This window comes from Oncorhynchus nerka, linkage group LG14 (assembly GCF_034236695.1).
Source record: "Oncorhynchus nerka isolate Pitt River linkage group LG14, Oner_Uvic_2.0, whole genome shotgun sequence".
Taxonomy (NCBI): Eukaryota; Metazoa; Chordata; class Actinopteri; order Salmoniformes; family Salmonidae; genus Oncorhynchus; species Oncorhynchus nerka.
This window is the reverse complement of record NC_088409.1, coordinates 86,942,454-86,965,770: the sequence shown is the minus strand read 5'-3', so window position 1 is coordinate 86,965,770 and position 23,317 is coordinate 86,942,454. Positions and strand designations below refer to the sequence as shown.

The 23,317-nt window shown below is 42.7% G+C and overlaps 1 protein-coding gene across 2 annotated transcripts in view; it reads left to right on the top strand.

Moving 5' to 3' along the window:
- Positions 1 to 1,360: 1,360 nt before the first annotated feature.
- The window catches only part of LOC115141986 (stromal interaction molecule 1-like), a 57,351-nt gene continuing 35,394 nt past the window's right edge, over positions 1,361 to 23,317 (top strand). Inside the window, exons 1-4 of one of the 2 annotated variants that reach the window (XM_029681432.2) lie at positions 1,361 to 1,994; positions 2,530 to 2,653; positions 15,891 to 16,021; positions 21,623 to 21,737. In XM_029681432.2, the coding sequence (XP_029537292.1) occupies positions 2,542 to 2,653; positions 15,891 to 16,021; positions 21,623 to 21,737 (358 nt within the window). In that variant the 5' untranslated portion in view covers positions 1,361 to 1,994; positions 2,530 to 2,541. The remainder of the gene's footprint in view (positions 1,995 to 2,529; positions 2,654 to 15,890; positions 16,022 to 21,622; positions 21,738 to 23,317) is intronic. The other variant, XM_029681434.2, reaches the window with a different exon arrangement.

Sequence of the window (23,317 nt, the reverse complement as noted above, 5' to 3'; positions counted from 1 at the left end):
CGTGCAGGACGTTTGGCACTTGCCAGAGAACACCAAGATTGGCAAATTCGCCACTAGCGCCCTGTGCTCTTCACAGATGAAAGCAGGTTCACACTGAGCGCTTGTGACAGACGTGGCAGAGTCTGGAGACGCCGGGGAGAACGTTCTGCTGCCTGCAACATCTTCCAGCATGACCGGTTTGGCGGGGGGTCAGTCATGGTGTGGGGTAGCATTTCTTTAGGAGGCCGCACAGCCCTCCATGTGCTCGCCAGAGGTAGCCTGACTGCCATTAGGTACCGAGATGAGATCCTCAGACCCCTTGTGAGACCATATGCTGGTGCGGTTGGCCCTGGGTTCCTCCTAATGCAAGACAATGCTAGACCTCATGTGACTGGAGTGTGTCAGCAGTTCCTGCAAGAGGAAGGCATTGATGCTATGGACTGGCCCGCCCGTTCCCCAGACCTGAATCCAATTGAGCACATCTGGGACATCATGTCTCGCTCCATCCACCAACGCCACATTGCACCACAGACTGTCCAGACTGCCACCTCATCAGGAACATGCCCAGGCGTTGTAGGGAGGTCATACAGGCACGCGGAGGCCACACACACTACTGAGCCTCATTTTGACTTGTTTTAAGGACTTTACATCAAAGTTGAATCAGCCTGTAGTGTGGTTTCCCACTTTAATTTTGAGTGTGACTCCAAATACAGACCTCCATGGGTTGATAAATTTGATTTCCATTAATAATTTTTGTGTGATTTTGTTGTCAGCACATTCAACTATGTAAAGAAAAAAGTATTTAATACGAATGTTTCATTCGTTCAGATCTAGGATGTGTTATTTTAGTGTTCCCTTTATTTTTTTTGAGCAGTGTACAAAGGCTAAGGGCTGTTGTTATTACCTACGACGCAACGTGTAGTGCCTGGATACAACCCTTAGCGGTGGTATACTGGCCATATATCACAAACCCCCGAGGTGACTTATTGCTTTAATAAACTGGTTACTAACGTAATTAGAGCAGTACAAATAAATGATTTGTCATACACTGAATAATGATTGGCTGACAGCCGTGGTATTTCAGACCATATACTACGGTATGACAAATCATGTATTTTTACTGCAAAAATTACGTTGGTACCCAGTTCATAATACAAATAAGGCACCTCGGGGGTTTGTGATATCTGGCCAATATACTTCGGCTTAGGGCTGTTCTTAGGAACGACGGGCCTTATTGCGTAAATATATAATAACTGTAACATAATTAGATATCCGGATATATTTTTATTCAATAATTCATTTACACCGTTTACAGGGCTGTACAATTATTTTGAAGGATTATTTAAAAAAAACTGAACAGGAAGTGATTCGTTAATATTGCTGGATTCACATGGGTGAAGCAACCAAGTCTGAAGAACATTTTTTGTGTGTGGGGGAAACCGGCTGTAGCGGACATGTAGCTAGTGCATTACGACCGCTCTGTGTTTGAATCAATCATAAATACTTGTTTCTTACTTGAGTGTATTTTATCCAGTAAATTGACGTAAAAGGACGGGGTTGCTAAGTTGCTCGCGTTCTATCACTGTAGCTAGTTCGTGTGCGATGGTTTGTCGGTTTAGCCATCTTCCTAGCTGCTGACAGTGGTCTGAAGGCTGCTGTTCTGTTGCGGTGGTGAGCTACCCGAAGAAGCGGCCCTGACCATAACGTTAGCTAGCTGGCTTTATCCAAGTGTCTGTTTGTCGACCACCTCGGCCGTTGCATTGGATTGTCTGCGCATTGCTGGCTGGCTAGCTAGCTACCTAACGTCGTCTGGCTAAACAGAGCGGAAAGTCATCTGTCATATGCAGATATGACAGCCAACTAGCTAGCTAGCCAGCTAACTTCGCTCTTTATCCATGGAATACAAATGGGTTTCTTTTTGGAGTATGGACCTACGATTGATGGCGTGCCTTTGAGTCTACGGTAACCCACAATAGTTGTAATAAGAAAAGCATCCAATGCAAAAGTATTGAAAGGTAACTAACTAGCTACTATACATTTAATGGCTACCTAGAAAATCATGAAACGACTTACTTGATTATGATAGCTATTCAGGCCGGGCTGTCAAGCTCCCAGCTGTCACTTTTTTGTTTTTATAACGTTGGTTAGCCAGACATGTATTTAGCTACTGACTGGTAACGTTAGCTATGATTGCTTGTTATCCATGTGCAGCTAATATAGGCGTGTAATGTAATATAATGATTTTATTGATGGTGAAATTGTTTGCTAGTAGTGTTATGGTTTAGCATTAGCCAACCACTGATTTTTGTGAGAGCCTGTATTATCTGACTTAGCCCTATGTGACTTCTATACTATGTCTGATGATATTTGGCTTGTAAAGCTCTGATGTGATCTCATTTGATGCTTAAGTCCTTTTAGATTGTAATAATCATGCAGTGTCATTGTTTGAAATCTGAAGTTTGCATAGTAAAATCACTAGGCTAGTAGCTAACATTGTAGCTATTAATGCGTGATGTCCCTCTTAACGTTTCCTCTCCATCCTCTTCCTAGCAAACCTCCATTATGGATTTCAGCAAATCGTTGACCTTGTGGATTGCATGCTTATGCCTCCTGAGGGAAAGCTGGACGGTACAAGCCAGCTCAGACCACCATCATATTGATAATGGCGTGTCAGGTATGTAAATATCATTCAGAAAGTTCTGAACGTTATGACACAGATGTCATCATTCAGCCCATATGCCAGCATGTGTATATTCATACAATACTCCATACACAATGTGATCAAAATTGGACACATTGTAGACATTTGTTGCATTATCAGTGTTCTAGAACCTCCTCTACCATTCCTGTATTTAGGAATTTAGTGCTGGCTCTAAATGTAGCCATGCTGAGAATAGTTAGGGTATGCAATCTCCATTAAGCTCTGTCCTCGGGTGGTCATGGCACACTGTCAAGTCAGGGAGTCGTGCATCTTCGTAGTGAGTTTGTTTTGTTACCTATTGACAAGTCAGTCAAAACATTTTTCACTCATCTTCACTAGTTTTGCCACAGCATTCAGTGTCAGAACAAAACGGAATATGTGAAAGGATTGTCATAGTTTTAGTTTAAACTAAACTACATGGCACTGAGCATTTTTGGGACTTAGCAAAAATGTAAGGAACATCATATAGGTGCCTAAGCCTCATGTCAGCTACTATAGCAGACTAGACCTAGCCTATTCATTGTTAGTTTTCGACTGGATCAGACCCCTAGATTTATGGAAATGTTAGCTGTGTTGATTGTGAATGGACAATTGTGGGAATGTCCTAACGAGTCTCTTCTGGCATTCCCTTTTTGGTGGGTATGGATCACGCATTGTCATGTCATATTTATACAGCTGACGGCTACTTAAGTGCCTGCCCATCATTTTATCATCACTGTTTATACACTTGAACAGTGTTGATGTTGAACTTGTGGAATTCATAATTTATCATGTAGTGCCATGCTTCCTGTCTAAGGGGCCCTTAACTAATGTAGGCCTATTCCTGAAACAATTGAGACGTTTAGAAATGAATAACAATATCTTTGAAGACCACTCTCTGCCTGACTTCTGTAAGTAAGTCTATTCTATACCGCTTACAGTAATTGTGCCTCTACTTGTAAGGTCTTTGATTTGACATCATGCATCATGCGGCCTAAAAGTAAAACATTTAACCACCACCACCATCACACACTTGGGTTGTAGACTTAACCCTTATCTAGTAGGCTAGCAGTGTTCAGCACACTGACTTGGGTTGTAGACTTAACCCTTATCTAGTAGGCTAGCAGTGTTCAGCACACTGACTTGGGTTGTAGACTTAACCCTTATCTAGTAGGCTAGCAGTGTTCAGCACACTGACTTGGGTTGTAGACTTAACCCTTATCTAGTAGGCTAGCAGTGTTCAGCACACTGACTTGGGTTGTAGACTTAACCCTTATCTAGTAGGCTAGCAGTGTTCAGCACACTGACTTGGGTTGTAGACTTAACCCTCATCTAGTAGGCTAGCAGTGTTCAGCACACTGACTTGGGTTGTAGACTTAACCCTCATCTAGTAGGCTAGCAGTGTTCAGCACACTGACTTGGGCTGTAGACTTAACCCTCATCTAGTAGGCTAGCAGTGTTCAGCACACTGACTTGGGTTGTAGGCTAGCTGTGTTCAGAACACTGACTTGGGTTGTAGACTTAACCCTTATCTAGTATGCTAGCAGTGTTCAGCACACTGACTTGGGCTGTAGACTTAACCCTTATCTAGTAGGCTAGCAGTGTTCAGCACACTGACTTGGGCTGTAGACTTAACCCTTATCTAGTAGGCTAGCAGTGTTCAGCACACACACTTGGGTTGTAGACTTAACCCTTATCTAGTAGGCTAGCAGTGTTCAGCACACTGACTTTGGTTGTAGACTTAACCCTTATCTAGTAGGCTAGCAGTGTTCAGCACACTGACTTGGGTTGTAGACTTAACCCTTATCTAGTAGGCTAGCAGTGTTCAGCACACTGACTTGGGTTGTAGACTTAACCCTTATCTAGTAGGCTAGCAGTGTTCAGCACACTAACTTGCGTGGGTTGATTTGGAGCCCCCAGCGAGATTTATGCTTTTAGGTTGCTGAATTTAAATAACAGTTTGACCTGGAATGGATTTGTCAGTCAGTTATCTGGAGCCATATTAGCCAGGAGGCTTTCATTTTGAGCTGCATTGTTATTGTCAAACTGCCACTATAGATGGGGTTTGAGATTTGGTGCCTTCCATTGCAGCTGTACAGCCTAGTTAGAGGAAATACTGTTTTTGATCAGAAATGCTCCACCCCACTTTCTGCTGCAGTGCAGTGGCACATTTTTGTGGCACATGCTACTGCCTGTATGCTTGTGCTGAAGAGAAGGCTTTACAATCATCGAATGTTAGCATGTCTTAACAAGCAGCTCCAGAAAACCTGACAGGAAGTCAGTTGATGGATTAGCACCTTGTTGTAGCCTACTTACACTGTAAAAAATATATATTTTTGTTCTTGTTAGAGTTCCCGAATAGAGTGGGGGGGGGTTTTGACAAATATGTATGTTTCCTCGTGCACATAAAGGCTTCTTGAAGTCAGGAACAATTTTACTCAAGTAGAAAATGTATTTGAATAAATGGATAAATACAACAGTTAAGATCAGGATATAAGTTTAAAAAGGTAAGATTTATGCTCTCCTCTGTCCTTGTTTTCAGCAACTAACACTGCCTCTCTCCCACAAACACACACCCTTCTGTTCAACCAACTCAGTTTGGTTGGAGGGGCAACAATCCTGACTCAACACACATTCCTCACATATATAATTACACACTTAACTGTAGCAGACTAAATGTTTGACTGGAAGGACATGAAAAATGACTGAAAAAGAGGGTCCTTTAACAAATTAACATTCACACACAATGGGAGTCTTTAGGTGAGGAAGTGCCATCATCCTCACAGGGTGTCAGCTGTGATGGTGGTGGTTGTTGATATGCCAGGATATTATAGAATTGATTCCACATTGGCCACCTGTCACAGCTAGGGCTGGGCAATGTGGCCAAAATGTTCAATCTCTGTATAAAAATAAAAAAATGGACGGTATTTGACTCTATTTTTAGTTTTGAATAATACAAGTTATACATTTGCTTAATGAGTAGTGAGTGATCCTAGTGCTTTATGAGTAGTGAGTGATCCTAGTGCTATATGAGTAGTGAGTGGTCCTAGTGCTTTATGAGTAGTGAGTGATCCTAGTGCTTTATCAGTAGTGAGTGGTCCTAGTGCTTTATGAGTAGTGAGTGATCCTAGTGCTTTATGAGTAGTGAGTGATCCTAGTGCTTTATGAGTAGTGAGTGATCCTAGTGCTTTATGAGTAGTGAGTGATCCTAGTGCTTTATGAGTAGTGAGTGATCCTAGTGCTTTATGAGTAGTGAGTGAGCCTAGTGCTTTATGAGTAGTGAGTGAGCCTAGTGCTTTATGAGTAGTGAGTGAGCCTAGTGCTTTATGAGTAGTGAGTGAGCCTAGTGCTTTATGAGTAGTGAGTGAGCCTAGTGCTTTATGAGTAGTGAGTGAGCCTAGTGCTTTATGAGTAGTGAGTGAGCCTAGTGCTTTATGAGTAGTGAGTGAGCCTAGTGCTTTATGAGTAGTGAGTGAGCCTAGTGCTTTATGAGTAGTGAGTGAGCCTAGTGCTTTATGAGTAGTGAGTGAGCCTAGTGCTTTATGAGTAGTGAGTGAGCCTAGTGCTTTATGAGTAGTGAGTGAGCCTAGTGCTTTATGAGTAGTGAGTGAGCCTAGTGCTTTATGAGTAGTGAGTGAGCCTAGGGTGGCAACACATACATTCTTAGTGATTTCAATGAGTCTTTCTCCATTCTGTTCAGTTTTATACTGTTCAATTCAACTTCAACCAAAACAAATTTCAGCACTTTTTTATAATTTCTACATTTCCTGCACTCAATTGCAATGGTGGAAAAAGTAAAGATACATTAATAGAACATTACTCAAGTGAAAGTCACCTAGTAAAGTACTACTTGAGTAAATAAGTATGAAATGTTTAAGTATCAAAAGTAAAAGTATAAATGATTTCAGATTCCTTATATTAAGCAAAGCAGATGGCACCATTTTCTTGTTATTTTTTTATTTACGGATAGCCAGGGGCACACTCCAACACTCAGACATCATTTACAGATAGCCAGGGGCACACTCCAACACTCAGACATCATTTACAGATAGCCAGGGGCACACTCCAACACTCAGACATCATTTACAGATAGCCAGGGGCACACTCCAACACTCAGACATCATTTACGGATAGCCAGGGGCACACTCCAACACTCAGACATCATTTACAGATAGCCAGGGGCACACTCCAACACTCAGACATCATTTACGGATAGCCAGGGGCACACTCCAACACTCAGACATCATTTACGGATAGCCAGGGGCACACTCCAACACTCAGACATCATTTACAGATAGCCAGGGGCACACTCCAACACTCAGACATCATTTACAGATAGCCAGGGGCACACTCCAACACTCAGACATCATTTACAGATAGCCAGGGGCACACTCCAACACTCAGACATCATTTACAAACAAAGCATTTATGTTCAGTGAGTCCTCCAGATCAGAGGCAGTAGATGACCAGGGATGTTCTCTGTTCAGTGAGTCCTCCAGATCAGAGGCAGTAGATGAGCAGGGATGTTCTCTGTTTAGTGAGTCCTCCAGATCAGAGGCAGTAGATGACCAGGGATGTTCTCTGTTTAGTGGGTCCTCCAGATCAGAGGCAGTAGATGACCAGGGATGTTCTCTGTTTAGTGAGTCCTCCAGATCAGAGGCAGTAGATGACCAGGGATGTTCTCTTGGCAAGTGTGTGAATTGGACTATTTTCCTGTCCAGCTAAGCATTCATGTAACGAGTACTTTTTAGGTGTCAGGGAAAATGTATGGAGTGAAAAAGTACAGTATTTTCTTTAGGAATGTATTGAAGTAAAAGTTGTCAAAAATAAAAATAGTCAAGTACAGATACCAAAAAATGACTTAAGTAGTAGTACTTGAAAGTATTTTTACTTAAGTACTTTACACCACTGCTCAATAGAGATCACTTCCACACTGCCACGTAGGCCTGCACGATATGGGCAGTTAATCTAGGACTTATTTTTAACCAAATGTTGCAATTGCGAATTAGAGCAAAACTGTTGGAATCATGGAAATAGAATGACTATTCTAATTCTATAATTAGAATATAATAGTGGGCACTTTGAATACAGTATTGTTTAAAATGCCAGGGAGGAGTTATTGTGACAGGGTAGGAACTAAGGTGTTGGTAAGTGTTTTTTAGGGGACCCTATAAGCTTTGGCTACATTGCATGTTTTCTCTTAGCTACTTCATGTAGCTAACATATTCTTGCTTTGCATATTCCTCTGATTTAGAAGATACTGTTGCAAAAACAACATGCTGATTTAGACCATCACTGGTATCAGGCTGTGTTAGCTAGCTATCTTTGATCTTACTCAGTGCATTTAGTAGCTAACTATGTTTGATCTTACTCAGTGCATTTAGTAGCTAGCTATGTTTGATCTTACTCAGTGCATTTAGTAGCTAGCTATGTTTGATCTTGCTCAGTGCATTTAGTAGCTAACTATGTTTGATCTTACTCAGTGCATTTAGTAGCTAGCTATGTTTGATCTTACTCAGTGCATTTAGTAGCTAGCTATGTTTGATCTTACTCAGTGCATTTAGTAGCTAGCTATGTTTGATCTTACTCAGTGCATTTAGTAGCTAGCTATGTTTGATCTTACTCAGTGCATTTAGTAGCTAGCTATGTTTGATCTTACTCAGTGCATTTAGTAGCTAGCTATGTTTGATCTTACTCAGTGCATTTAGTAGCTAGCTATGTTTGATCTTACTCAGTGCATTTAGTAGCTAGCTATGTTTGATCTTACTCAGTGCATTTAGTAGCTAGCTATGTTTGATCTTACTCAGTGCATTTAGTAGCTAGCTATGTTTGATCTTACTCAGTGCATTTAGTAGCTAGCTAACAATTAGCGTCTCACAAGATTTAGGGCAACTTGATAAGAATAGACAAAGTAGCTGTTTGCTGATGTAAGAAACACAAACTAATAGTGTCATCATAGAACTCTAGTGGATTTATATTAAGACGCAAAGTGAAAACAGCATTGTTGTCATCAACATTGTTGCATGTGCTGCATTGACCATGCAGACTGAACGCAAGTGTCTCGTGGTTGAGGAACATTAAATGCGCTCCTTGAGTGATGGGCCATGGCTAGGTCTGTGTGGAAAGTGTCTCGTGGTTGAGGAACATCCTTGAGTGATGGGCCATGGCTAGGTCTGTGTGGAAAGTGTCTTGTGGTTGAGGAACATCCTTGAGTGATGGGCCATGGCTAGGTCTGTGTGGAAAGTGTCTCGTGGTTGAGGAACATCCTTGAGTGATGGGCCATGGCTAGGTCTGTGTGGAAAGCGGCACGGAGAGAAAGAGGACTCAAGTAGCAAAGTAAACTATAAAAATTGACATTACACATGGTGTATCACATTTAACAAACCAACATTCAAATGCTGTTCTAGAAGGTAAAGTAAAAACCTGAACCGGTCCCTGCATCAATACCGGTATATCATAACATACGGTATACCGTCCAGCCCTAGCCACAGGTCAGGGTATGGTGACTTTTGTGGCTCCAAAGAAGTTGAATCATTTGTCCCTATGCTGTTGCCTACAGCTAGACTGCTTGATATAATGCAATTCCATATCTTCACTTTTCTGGCCTCATTGCCATTTTCTGTTCAGCACTTGCTACCTTAATTTGCCTATTTCTTTGAAGTCTTTGTCATAAATAAAGCTGCAGTAGGATTCCATGCCAGAGAAACTCCTGCCTGCCTGCCCTGTGCTGTGCTATATGTTGCACTCTGCATGGGCCAATCGGGGAAAGTTACAGGTCTTGCCTAGTGTTGTAATACTACGAGCTACATTGTGCAGCAAATGGGAGAGCAAGCAGGAGGTAAACACACATGGACACTTGCTGTTGTGTGCTTCCTCATGATAGATATCATCACACAGGAAGATGCCTGATATCACATTTCTTAGTGTGAAATATGACGACATCGCACTAACGGATGTCATAAGGTGAAAGCACCAATTTGTAAGTCGCTCTGGATAAGAGCGTCTGCTAAAGCAACAATTTGTAAGTCGCTCTGGATAAGAGCGTCTGCTAAATGACTTAAATGTAAATGTAAATGTAGGCATTGCCCTATTTACATAATTTTTTAATTACAATGATGGCCTGGCAAAAGGCCTCCTACGGGGACTGAGATAAAAAATATAGGACAAAACACACATCACGACGAGACACCACAACACTACATAAAGATAGTCCTAAGACGATAGCATGGTAGCAACACCACATGACAACAACATGGCAGCAGCACAATATGGTATCTGCACAAAACATGGTACAAACATTCTTGTGCATAGAGAAACCACAAAGGCAAGAAGGTAGAGACAACAATACATTGCGTGAAGCAGCCACAACTGTCAGTAAGAGTGTCCATGATTGAGTCTATTTCATTTGTGTTTTGGTCAGGTTTCTGGGCAGGATAAGCCACACAGTCGTACAAGCAAAAATATTTTGCACAGACTCTTCGCTTTGATCCATCTGGTCAGCTCTTTCCCTTTTAGGGACTGTTGGCTATGACTTCTTTCAGCCATTTTGCCTGCATTTTTACCCTGCTATTTCATTATGAAGACTCCATTCTTTTGACCTGAGATTGTATATTTAACTTTGAACATTGAAGCTTTCTGAAATGACACTTGGCTACACTGCAGATCTCTGTGGCTTAGAGGCAGCCTTGGTTACCCTCCTGCACACAGCCCAGAATGTCTGCAAACTGCAGCTCAGACCAAACTATGTTTTCCTCTGAGTTGACGCGAGGCCTTGTCTGTGATCTGCTGCTGCAGAGGTTTTCTAATCCCTCAGGAGAGAGGGGAAGACTGCAGGCCAGGCAGACACACAGCATAATATACAGCCAGGCCAGATGGTTTCCTGACCATGACTACAGCCAGAGGTACTCCCGGCATGTGACACCATTCATACAACTGAATTGGAATGGCTGCATAGCTGGAATTCTTGAGGTGAAAGTGAACACACTTCTTACTAAGTATAGACCTCTATGTACGTGCTATTATGCTGACGTGTAATAATGTATGCTAAGATAGGCGGGTCGTTCCATGAATAGAGTACATTTTGGGTAGCGTAACTTGGTGAAATAAAAATATATAACGGTCTGTCATAAAGAGCACACTTTATAAAGATGTTTTATAGAGGTCGGCCGATTTCAAGTTTTCATAACAATCGGTAATCGGCATTTTTGGACACCGATCGTGGCCGACTTGCTGCGAGTGCAGCAAGGAGCCAAGGTAAGGTACTAGCTAGCATTAAACGTATCTTATAAAAAACAATCAATCTTCACATAATCACTAGTTAACTACACATGGTTGATGATATTACTAGTTTATCTAGCTTGTCCTGCTTTGCATATAATCGATGCCGTACCTGTTAATTTATCATTGAATCACAGCCTACTTCGCCAAATGGGTGATTTAACAAGCGCATTCATGAAAAAAGCACTGTTGTTGCACCAATGTGTACCTAACCATAAACATCAATGCCTTTCTTAAAGTCAATGCACAAGTATATCTTTTTAAACCTCATATTTAGTTAATATTGCCTGCTAACATGAATTTCTTTTAACTAGGGAAATTGTGTCACTTCTCTTGCGTTCATTGCACACAGAGTCAGGGTATATGCAACAGTTTGAACTGTTTATGACTTCAAGCCTATCAACTTCCGAGATCAGGCTGGTGTAACCGATGTGAAATGGCTAGCTAATTAGCAGGGTGCGTGCTAATAGCATTTCAATCGGTGACATCACTCGCTCTGAGACCTTGAAGTAGTTGTTCCCCTTGCTCTGCGAGGGCCGTGGCTTTTGTGGAGCGATGGGTAACAATGCTTTGAGGGTGACTGCTGTCGATGTGTTCCTGGTTCGAGCTCAGGTAGGGGCGAGGAGAGGGACTGAAGCTATACTGTTACACTGGCAATACTAAAGTGCCTATAAGAACATCCAATAGTCAAAGGTGTATGAAATACAAATGGTATGTTGCGAACTAATTTGCCAGAATTTTACGTAATTATGACATAACATTGAAGGTTGTGCAATGTAACAGCAATATTTAGATTTATGGATGCCACCCGTGAGATAAAATATGGAACGGTTCCGTATTTCACTGAAAGAATACATTTTTATTTTTATTTTTTTATGATAGTTTCTGGATTTGACCATATTAATGACCTGCGGCTCGTATTTCTGTGTGTTATTATGTTATAATTAAGTCTGATTTGATAGAGCAGTCTGACTGAGCGGTGGTAGGCAGCAGCAGGCTCGTAAGCATTAATTCAAACAGCACTTTCGTGTGTTTGACAGCAGCTCTTAGCTGTGCTTCAAGCATTGAACTGTTTATGACTTCAAGCCTATCAACTTCCGAGATCAGGCTGGTGTAACCGATGTGAAATGGATAGCTAGTTAGCAGGGTGCGCACTAATAGCATTTCAATCGGTGACGTCACTCGCTCTGAGACCTTGAAGTAGTTGTTCCCCTTGCTCTGCGAGGGCCGTGGCTTTTGTGGAGCGATGGGTAACAATGCTTTGAGGGTGACTGTTGTCGATATGTTCCTGGTTCGAGCACAGGTAGGGGCGAGGAGAGGGACGGAAGCTATACTGTTACACTGGCAATACTAAAGTGCCTATAAGAACATCCAATAGTCAAAGGTATATGAAATACAAATGGTATGGAGAGAAATAGTCCTATAATTCCTATAATAACTACAACTTAAAACTTCTTACCTGGGAATATTGAAGACTCATGTTAAAAGGAACCACTAGCTTTCATATGTTCTCATGTTCTGAGCAAGGAACTTAAACTAGCTTTTTTTTTTACATGGCACATATTGCACTTTTACTTTCTTCTCCAACACTTTGTTTTTGCATTATTTAAACCAAATTGAACATGTTTCATTATTTGAGGCTACATTTATTTTATTCATGTATTAAGTTAAAATAAAAGTGTTCATTCAGTATTGTTGTAATTGTCATTATTACAAATAAATAAATCATTTAAAAAAATTGGACGATTTTAATCGGTAATGACTTCTTTTGTCCTCCAATAATCGGTATCGGCATTGAAAAATCATAATCGGTCGACCTCTAATCTTTTATCATCTCAAGGGGGTAACAACAAGACTATAGTACATGCCAATAACGTGCCATTAAAGTAACGGTTTACCGTAATAGGGTTGAAGTTTTCATCTTAATTAGCCCTTGTGATATGGAGAATGGAAGCTTTGTGCAACAGGGAAGGGCAATTCAATGCAAGCTTCACATTTTTTTACATTGTTAAAATATTTCTAGCTCATCTATTAGTAACAGGGTGTTATGCTTAGTTTTCCATCACTAAACACCAGAAAAGAAGAGTAAATACTATGATTTGACTATTATATTTCAATGTTTCTTTAAAAAAGTTTTTAAATAAAGGAATATAGTTTTACTATATTAAATAAAGAGTTCAGTTGACGTAACAGGGTTGACCTTAAGAATGATGAACAGGATTAAATGAATCACTAATCATATTAAATAAATAATCATCTTCAGAAAGGACAATCAAAGCAACAACATAACTAGGGCTTTACAATGATGGTGAAAACCTGAAGAAGTGTTGGGGTTCGATCTTCCCAGGAAAGTTGGAAAAATATGACGAGGGACATGTCACAATGCAGATTTTTATACATTTTTATTCATCTAAAAAAAACGTATTTATAGAAATGTCCATGTGGTATATATTAAAAGGCACTTCATTAAATGTAATACTAGTAGTAGTCTTTATTCCATACTAAGTAAAGGAAAATAACATTCGGCTAGTAAGGATTTTGATGTTTTGAACCCGTAGTTCCCTCTGGTCTTTGACTTCTCCCTCACCACAACTCTACTTCCCTACACACGTGTTGCACTGGGATTGATGACATAACATCAGGACCCTTGTCATTCTGAGTGTTGACAACAATGTGTTGACAACACTCAGGTTACACTGTTGAAAAGAAAGCAGCTACCCCCCCACAACACAGCCTGGTTATAAATAGCCTCTTGCAAGGTTTAGTTAATGCTCTGCTACATTTAACACCCCTGTGGTTTTCTGCGGTGAGCAGCAAAGTTCCTAGGCCACAATGTGGATTTGAACAAATGGCTTGCTTTGGTTTCAAGGTGGACATCATTTTGGCTGTTGTTAGCCTACCCATAAAAGCTGAAGTGTGTTACATGCTGATTGTCACTAGACTAGGGCTGACTCCATTTAGTTGACTGGTCCATTGTTTGTTTGGTCAATAGGCTGTTGGTTCACCAAGATTTTATGGGGGAGCAGTGGCAAATATACAAAAATGATTTATGGCACACGAGACACCTGTCTGATTCATACCTGTCTGAGTGGATTAATCCATTGCGGAGGCTGCGGGGATGGCACACCAGTATCACCAGTAGTACAATTACTGTTAATTCCCATTTCTCATCTACAATGTTTGTTTAGTTATGGTAATTTCTGTTATTTTTTAAATATTTTTTATTATTATAGTCTTACTGTTGTCATTGTAGGAGTGGACACGTTGTTTGCAGAGAGCACAACTTAGGCTACACTTGTTAGAAAAAAGTTGTTTTATTTCATTCCATTTACGAGTTGTCAAATTATTCGTTGTCTTTTGTTTTGCAGCTCTCTTGTCAATCTTGAGTAAGGACATGCAGCTGATTATGCATAGAAGTAGGCCTAGGCTACCAGGCCTATAAATGTGCCCATTTGATACTATTTCTGATTGTCTTAACCATCACAAAGGAGCGTTTCAAAGAAAACATTTATTCCCATCAAACAACAAGTAAAAAAAATGTGTTTTTACATCCATAGAGAATGACAGTAGTTCCTCAATGTAGCCTACTTTATGTTTTTGAGTATCTCTATCGATTACCACTCCGCATGAAAGGAGGAAAAAATGTCATGCTCTAATCTGGTGTAAAAGTCCTAAAATAGGCCTACCTAATTACTTCTTATCCCTTGTGCAAATAGTCTACAACTGTGTCTGTGGCAGGGGAAACTAAGCGCACAGAATATTTTATGCAATGTTGCAAGTTTGCTAGCACTAGCTTTGGGACATACCACGTTAATAGTTGATACAATGTTTCAAGTTTCTTGCAGACAGGCCATGCATAGCCAATGTGATTTATAGGATATTTATTTTTATCAGGATATTCGCTACCTGCAGGCTGCAATGTTTTAATTTGTTGGCTTTAAGTAGGCTATTTTTACGTAGATGGCAATACAAGTTACTTTTATATTTGTATCATTTTGATGAACCACATGACATTGATTTTGAGATATGAAGACTTTATTATACATGAAATGAAACTGTTCCACAGAAATGTACATATAAAACTGGCACATAGGTTAGTAGAAATCATAGGAAAGCTTGGCTCTCCAAACGGAAAAGGTTGCCGACTGCTGTTGTGGCCTTCAGCAGCCTAATGGCAGAATCTGCTAAGGCAGCAGTGGGTAGGAGGAGAACATATTCATTTTTTGTTTTATTCTGGGTAGGCTATATTCATCTGTCTCCCTCTTTAGTAATTTGTGTGTCTTCATTTTGAATCGCAGTGCATCAGACAAGCTCAGTAGCCTACATGTAGTTGATTTTATTCAAACATTGGGTGTGTCTATATTTGGAAAAATGCAAGTTTAAAAATGTAGACCAATTGATTGGTCGAAAGAACAGACGGCTCTTGGTCAACCAAGTTTTTTTTGTTGTTGTGGACAACCCTACATTAGACCTTACTGTGTTGTATCCAGATACCTTCAAAATGTTCCTGTACCATACCGGGGTATACGGTGTTACTGGCAGTGCACACAAAGGGCGCTATTTCTTTCCAAACAAAAAAATATATATACATTATTCTTTTGACACACAAAACAAATTTTGGCAGCAGGGATCTTGATCCAGTAGGGGATTGTATCTGCTCTAAGAAGCTTGATCTTGCAAGCTAGCTGCTTAGCCAGCCACTTAGCTAGTGCGTTAGCAAACCAAATGCATAGGTGGAGCCCTGAGCTGGAAATAATTTATTTGGCACATCTTTGATAGTGTAACTTATAGTTACAAGCAGTGGCGTAGCTTTAGGGCCCAAACTGTTGGAAATTTCTACCAGTATACAATATATATGATTTACCGCCCAAGTTCAGGTATTGTTGGGAGCCCTGTACAATTGCTGGCCCTGTACAACTGTTGATTCAAGTTGAACTTGTCTTTTCTCTCTCAGAACTCTGTCGCATCGATGAGCCTCCGTGCCACGATGAAAATACCATCCTCAGCTTCGAGGCCATCCGCAGTATCCACAAGCAGATGGATGACGATGCTAATGGCAATGTGGATGTGTCAGAGACGGACGGGGTAAGTAGTACCACCAGGTTCCCTACACAATGTGGGTGTGTCAGAGAAGGACTGGGTGAGTAGTACCACCAGGTTCCCTACACAATGTGGGCATGTCAGAGAAGGACTGGGTGAGTAGTACCACCAGGTTCCCTACACAATGTGGGTGTGTCAGAGAAGGACTGGGTGAGTAGTACATTTACATTTACATTTAAGTCATTTAGCAGACGCTCTTATCCAGTACCACCAGGTTCCCTACACAATGTGGGTGTGTCAGAGAAGGACTGGGTGAGTAGTACCACCAGGTTCCCTACACAATGTGGGTGTGTCAGAGAAGGACTGGGTGAGTAGTACCACCAGGTTCCCTACACAATGTGGGTGTGTCAGAGAAGGACTGGGTGAGTAGTACCACCAGGTTCCCTACATAATGTAGGTGTGTCAGAGAAGGACTGGGTGAGTAGTACCACCAGGTTCCCTACACAATGTGGGCATGTCAGAGAAGGACTGGGTGAGTAGTACCACCAGGTTCCCTACACAATGTGGGCGTGTCAGAGAAGGACTGGGTGAGTAGTACCACCAGGTTCCCTACACAATGTGGGTGTGTCAGAGAAGGACTGGGTGAGTAGCACCACCAGGTTCCCTACACAATGTGGGCATGTCAGAGAAGGACTGGGTGAGTAGTACCACCAGGTTCCCTACACAATGTGGGCATGTCAGAGAAGGACTGGGTGAGTAGTACCACCAGGTTCCCTACACAATGTGGGTGTGTCAGAAGGACTGGGTGAGTAGTACCACCAGGTTCCCTACACAATGTGGGTGTGTCAGAAGGACTGGGTGAGTAGTACCACCAGGTTCCCTACACAATGTGGGTGTGTCAGAAGGACTGGGTGAGTAGTACCACCAGGTTCCCTACACAATGTGGGTGTGTCAGACAAGGACTGGGTGAGTAGTACCACCAGGTTCCCTACACAATGTGGGTGTGTCAGACAAGGACTGTGTGAGTAGTACCACCAGGTTCCCTACACAATGTGGGCATGTCAGAGAACGACTGGGTGAGTAGCACCACCAGGTTCCCTACACAATGTGGGCGTGTCAGAGAAGGACTGTGTGAGTAGTACCACCAGGTTCCCTACACAATGTGGATGTGTCAGAAGGACTGTGTGAGTAGCACCACCAGGTTCCCTACACAATGTGGGTGTGTCAGAGAAGGACTGTGTGAGTAGTACCACCAGGTTCCCTACACAATGTGGATGTGTCAGAGAAGGACTGTGTGAGTAGCACCACCAGGTTCCCTACTTCAATAGCATTTGATAGATTACAGGTGTTTTCAGTTTTCACATTGTGATGTGTTGGAGAGGATGTCGCTACTGTCCTGCATGGCACCAGTCAAACCTGTCTATGTGAGTCACAGTAAAGTGGCCAGACGGTATCAGTACTTTAATCCCCTGTCATCCACCAGCAGGGATTCTTTCCCGAAGATGGCCACAGATAATGAGATTAGTTAATGGCTGCTCGGTAATGGCTTTTACTTTGCTATTGAAGTAAGTGGTGGATTTGTGCTCCTCCTGCTTCTCATGTTGTAGTGCTGTGCTTGAGTTCACAGAGTAGAAACCCCTGCTGGTTTTTACTATGTCGCTGGAGTAGTTGGCTCCTGTTTTACAGGCTCCTAACCAATTGTGTGTTTTTGTGTGTTGTTTATAACTTATTTTGTACATAATATTTCTGCCACAGTCTCTTATGACAGAAAAGAGCTTCTGGATATCAGAACAGCGATTACTCACCTCGAGCAAGACAAAGATTTTTTCTTTAATGAGTCAGACACGAAGGATTTACTGCTGATACCTGACCAGGCCCAAATTCCCATAATTCGCATGAAGAAGAGACACTGATACGGGTCCGGGTGCCTTGTGAGAATTTGTTGGCAAGTGAATAACCCTCCTCTGCCATCCGTCCTATTGGCCAACGTGCAATCATTGTTGAATGAACTGGATGAGCTCCGTTCAAGTCTTTCCTACCTGGGACTAAGCTTTCTGCCATCCAAGGCCCTAAAAATTGCCAAAGACTACAGCCACCCTAGTTATAAGCTGTTCTCTTTGCTAACACACGGCATGCGGTACCTGAGTGCCAAGTCTAGGTCCAAAAGGCTTTTTAAGAGTGTCTACCTCCAAGCCATAAGACTGCTGAACAGTAAATCAAATGTCCACCCAGACTATTTGCATTGACCCTCCCCCCCTGCTATTGACTGTTTATTTTCTATGCATTGTCACTTTACCCCTGTACCTACATGTACATATTAACTCAATGACCTTGACTAACCTGTACCTCTGACTATTGACCTGGTACCGGTGGCCCCTCTATATAGCCTTGTTATTGTTACTCTTTTATTTTTTTTAACTGCTTTGTTAGTTAAGGCCTTGTAAGTAAGCATTTCACAGTAAGGTCTTTACCTGGGAGTGTTGGGATAAGGCTGTGTAACCGGTGTCCTGGGCCTCATCTTGGACTGGGAGAGCTTAGCAAGGCAGCCACAGGCAGCACAGCATTGCCAGGCCAGTCCAGGCATTCCTTCAGTCAGAGAGAAGTCAGGGCTGCAAAAATGACACCTGTGTGGCCTGACCTCGCCGTGGCAGAGGAGAGGCCTGTAGGGCAGCCACAACCAGACTGGCAGAGGAGAGGCCTGTGGGGCAGCCACGACCAGACTGGCAGAGGAGAGGCCTGTGGGTCAGCCACGACCAGGCTGGGAGAGGAGAGGCCTGTGGGGCAGCCACGACCAGGCTGGGAGAGGAGAGGCCTGTGGGGCAGCCACGACCAGGCTGGGAGAGGAGAGGCCTGTGGGGCAGCCACGACCAGGCTGGGAGAGGAGGCCTGTGGGGCAGCCACGACCAGGCTGGGAGAGGAGAGGCCTGTGGGGCAGCCACGACCAGGCTGGGAGAGGAGAGGCCTGTGGGGCAGCCACGACCAGGCTGGGAGAGGAGAGGCCTGTGGGGCAGCCACGACCAGGCTGGGAGAGGAGAGGCCTGTGGGGCAGCCACGACCAGGCTGGGAGAGGAGAGGCCCACCTCAGGAGGCTCTGGTCTGGGCTAGAGCTGTCTTCCTCTGCAGCGTCTTCTGCAAGGGCTAAGCAGTTTGAGAAGGAGACACTGGCTCTGCAGACATCCCTGAAGCAGCCAGCCTGTGAATTAAGCACATCTCCAGTGTCAGTCCTGGCTCAGAGCCGACACTGAGAAAAGCTGAACAAGACATGTAGAGTGCTTGGACCGTGTTACGAATCCCTTTTGGCCCGACAGTCTAGGGGGGGATGGTAATGAGACCCGTAACATAACTCATGCAAATTATTATTGTGACAAAGTAAAAGTGTGCACGAAATAACCACGACAACAGAAATCTACCGTCAAACTCTAGGTTTATTTATAAACACACGGTAATGGGGGGAGCAGGAAAGGGGCTGAGCTGGACCCAAGGAAAGAAACAATAAGTATTCAAAAACACCCCTAAGCTAGACTAGCCTACTTTAACAACAGCTAACTAACTAACCAAAAATACAGTGGGTGGTCCGCCCAGTTCTAACTAGTGTATTTAACAATGTTCACCTACGGGTAGTGTATGCCCATGGGCGACTTGTCTTGGTTTCCCCCTTTTCCCACCAGCAACAAACAAACACCATAACCAAAAACAATACTCACAGGTGATGACAAAGTGCTATGAGGTGCTTAAACAAAAGAGAGGTTAAGACACAAAGCGAGAGTGAAACACAGAGACCTACGGACATGGCATTTACAGAGAGATTGAGCTAGAGATTGAGCTAGAGATTGAGCTAGAGATTGAGCTAGAGATTGAGCTAGAGATTGAGCTAGAGATTGAGCTAGAGATTTAGTTAGAGATTGCTTTAGAACAAACAAATGATGGGGGTTTTTAAACCATGGGGAAGGAACTGTGATAGGGTAGGAAATAGGAGGAGGTGTGTCTTCTGATTGATGATTGATTGTTGACTGATTGGGGAGTGATGGTTTTCACCTGTGAGGGGAGAAGGAGAGAAAAGAAACACACACACAGGATACACACACACACAGGATAACTGTATCCGTAACAGACCGAAACAGCTCTGATGCCTGGGATCTTCTTAGAGAACAAAAATGTTATGATCATGTTTCATCATTTTTTGGGGTATTTTATTAGGATATCCATTAGCTGTTGCAAAAGCAGACGCTACTCTTCCTGGAGTCGACACAAAACATGAAACATCATAATACAGAATATTAATAGACAAGAACAGCTCAAGGACAGAACTACATACGTTTAAAGTGGCGCAGCGGTCTAAGGCACTGCATCGCAGTGCTTGAAGCGTCACTACAGACACCCTGTTTCGATTCCAGGCTGTATCACAACCGGTTGTGATTGGGAGTCCCGTAGGGCAGAGCACAATTGGCCCAGCGTCGTCTGGGTTTGGCCGGTGTAGGCCGTCATTGTAAAAAATAATTTGTTCTTAACTGACTTGCCTAGTTAAATAACGGTTAAATAAAAATCTAAAGCTAAGATGATTGAAACAGCATGTTGCAGCTAAAAAAACACACCGGACCAGGATTTTCTTTAAACATCAGCTATTTTGCTACATTGTCAAAGAAACGGTATGATTTATTGCCTGATTGATTGTGAGTGTCCGCCCTGTAGTGAAAACCACCCACACTAAGCTCTGAAGAAGGAAAATCGGCATCATGGCTTGTCCTGCGCCCATGTTCTTTGAGATGTTCTTCGTGTGGGCGTGTGTGTCGTACAGCAGCCAAGCTTCTTCCTCCCAGTGATAACAGCATGGGGGCTGGCTAGCGATGGAGGAAACAGAATGTCATCTAAGCCCTTTTGCTGTGCTTCTATGTTGTTGCTCAAGAGAACTGGAGACACTTAATGTGTCTTGATATTACTTAGATTAGGCTCATTAGATTGAAAGATTGGTGAGTGTTTAGAGTAGAGGAGGAACACCTGATTTCCTGTTTGTGTTCCTCATCAAATAATGATCTATTGTCCACTGCTGTTAGAACTGGAGTTATAGGTTTGTACTTTCCATCACAGGATCTCAGGCCAGTAAAGCTTCAGTGTAAAATATTGTACATGGCCAAACGTATAGATCTTTATTGACATTCACTTGTCGAGGTCTTAATTGTCATTCAGTCGCAAAAGGCCATTTGTTTTCTAGCCCCTTCTCCGAGTGTGTGGTGTGAATAAAGCATAATGTTCCTGGCTGTTCCATTAATGCTAGGCTCCTCTCTACTGCACACTGCTACAGTAACAAGGCTGGGTGCACACAGTGAAGTGAGCCCGGTCTGCAGCAGTAAGCTTAGCTGTCTGACTCTGCAGGCTGGGGAAGGTTCAGGGCATGCCTCTGTTGGTTATTCTCTGAGCATGCCGTACAGAGATCTTTTTTATCCTTCCCTGGTATAGCTGACACTTTGCAGTCTCTTAGGTCTACCTCAGCCTTGATGTAACGGTTTGATTCCATCATCTATAAGTGACAGGCCACATAATCTTTTTGGCTGATTTGATTGATACATCCGCTGCTCTTTCTTCACTTCTCTCTTACCTGCTCTCTGTCTTCCCTTCTGTTTCCCTCCATGTGACCCTGGCGACCTCCAGTTCCTGAGGGAGGACCTGAACTACCACGATCCCAAAGCCAAGCACAACAGTTTCCACGGAGATGACCAGTTCATCAGTGTGGAAGACTTGTGGAATACCTGGAAGGGTTCTAAAGGTACTGGAACTACGCTGTAACTAACACTGTGGTGTTACAGGAGCCTCCCGCTCTTTCACTGCTCTCTACAGGCTAGCAGTACAAACCAGTCTCCCCTCCAGGCACGCTGCCCCACTTAGTGCATCCGTGTGCATATAGGAGAGTCTCAGACGATGAATCCCTTTCAGTACACTGTGTTCTGTGTTCTCCTCTAGGAGTGCTGCTCTGTCCGTCCAGCCCTCCTCGTTTGAGGTCTCACTGCTGACTGACACCATGTTAGCTACAGTACCAGACAAAAGTTTAGACACCTACTCATTTCAGAGTTCTTCTTTTTTATTTTTTATTACTATTTTCAACATTGTAGAATAATAGAGAAGACATCAAAACTATGAAATAACACATGGAATAATGTAACCAAAAAAGTGATAAACAAATCCAAATATATTTATATTTGAGATTTTTCAAAGTATTCACCCTTTCCCTTTATGGCAGCTTTGCACACTTTTGGCATTCTCTCAAGCAGCTTCACGAAGTAGTCACCTGGAATGCATTTCAATTAACAGGTGTGCCTTGTTAACATTTTATTTGTGGAATTTCTTTCCTTAATGCATTTGAGACAATCAGTTGTGTTGTGACAAGGTAGGGGTGGTATACAGAAGATAGCCCTGTTTGGAACAGCTCAAAGAAAAACAACTGTCCATCATTAGTTTAAGACATGAAGGTCAGTCAATCCGGAAAATTTCAGTACAGTCGCAAAAACCATCAAGCGCTATGATGAAATGGGATCTCATGAGTACCGCCACAGGAAAGGAAGACCCAGAGTTACCTCTGCTGCAGAGGATAAATTCATTAATTGCCTCAGAAATTGCAGCCCAAATAAATGCTTCAGAGTTCAAGTAACAGACACATCTCAACATCAACTGTTCAGAGGAGACTGTGTGAATCAGGCCTTCTTGGTTGAATTGCTGCAAAGAAACCCCTACTAAAGGACACCAATAATAAAAAGAAGAGACTTGCTTTGGCCATGGAACACGAGCAATGGACATTAGACCGGTGGAAATCTGTCCTTTTGGTCTGATGTGTTCAAATTTGAGATTTCTGGTTCCAAATGCCGTGTCTTTGTGAGACGCAGATGACGTAAACAGATGATCTCCGCATCTGTGGTTCCCACAGTGAAGCATGGAGGAGTTGTGATGGTGTGGGGGTGCTTTGCTGGTGACAAAGTGATTTATTTAGAATTCAAAGCACACTTAACCAGCATGGCTACCACAGCATTCTGCAGTGATACGCCATCCCATCTGGTTTGCGCTTAGTGGGACTATCATTTGTTTTTTCAACAGGACAATGAACCAACACACCTCCAGCCTGGGTAAGGGCTATTTGACCAAGGAGAGTGATGGAGTGCTATATCAGATGACCTGGCCTGCACAATCACCTGACCTCAACCCAATTGAGATGAGTTGGGCCACAGAGTGAAGGAAAAGCAGCTAATAAGTGCTCAGCATATGTGGGAACTCCTTCAAGACTGTTGGAAAAGCATTCCAGGTGAAGTTGGTTGAGAGAATGTTACAAGTGTGCAATGCTGTCATCAAGGTAAAGGC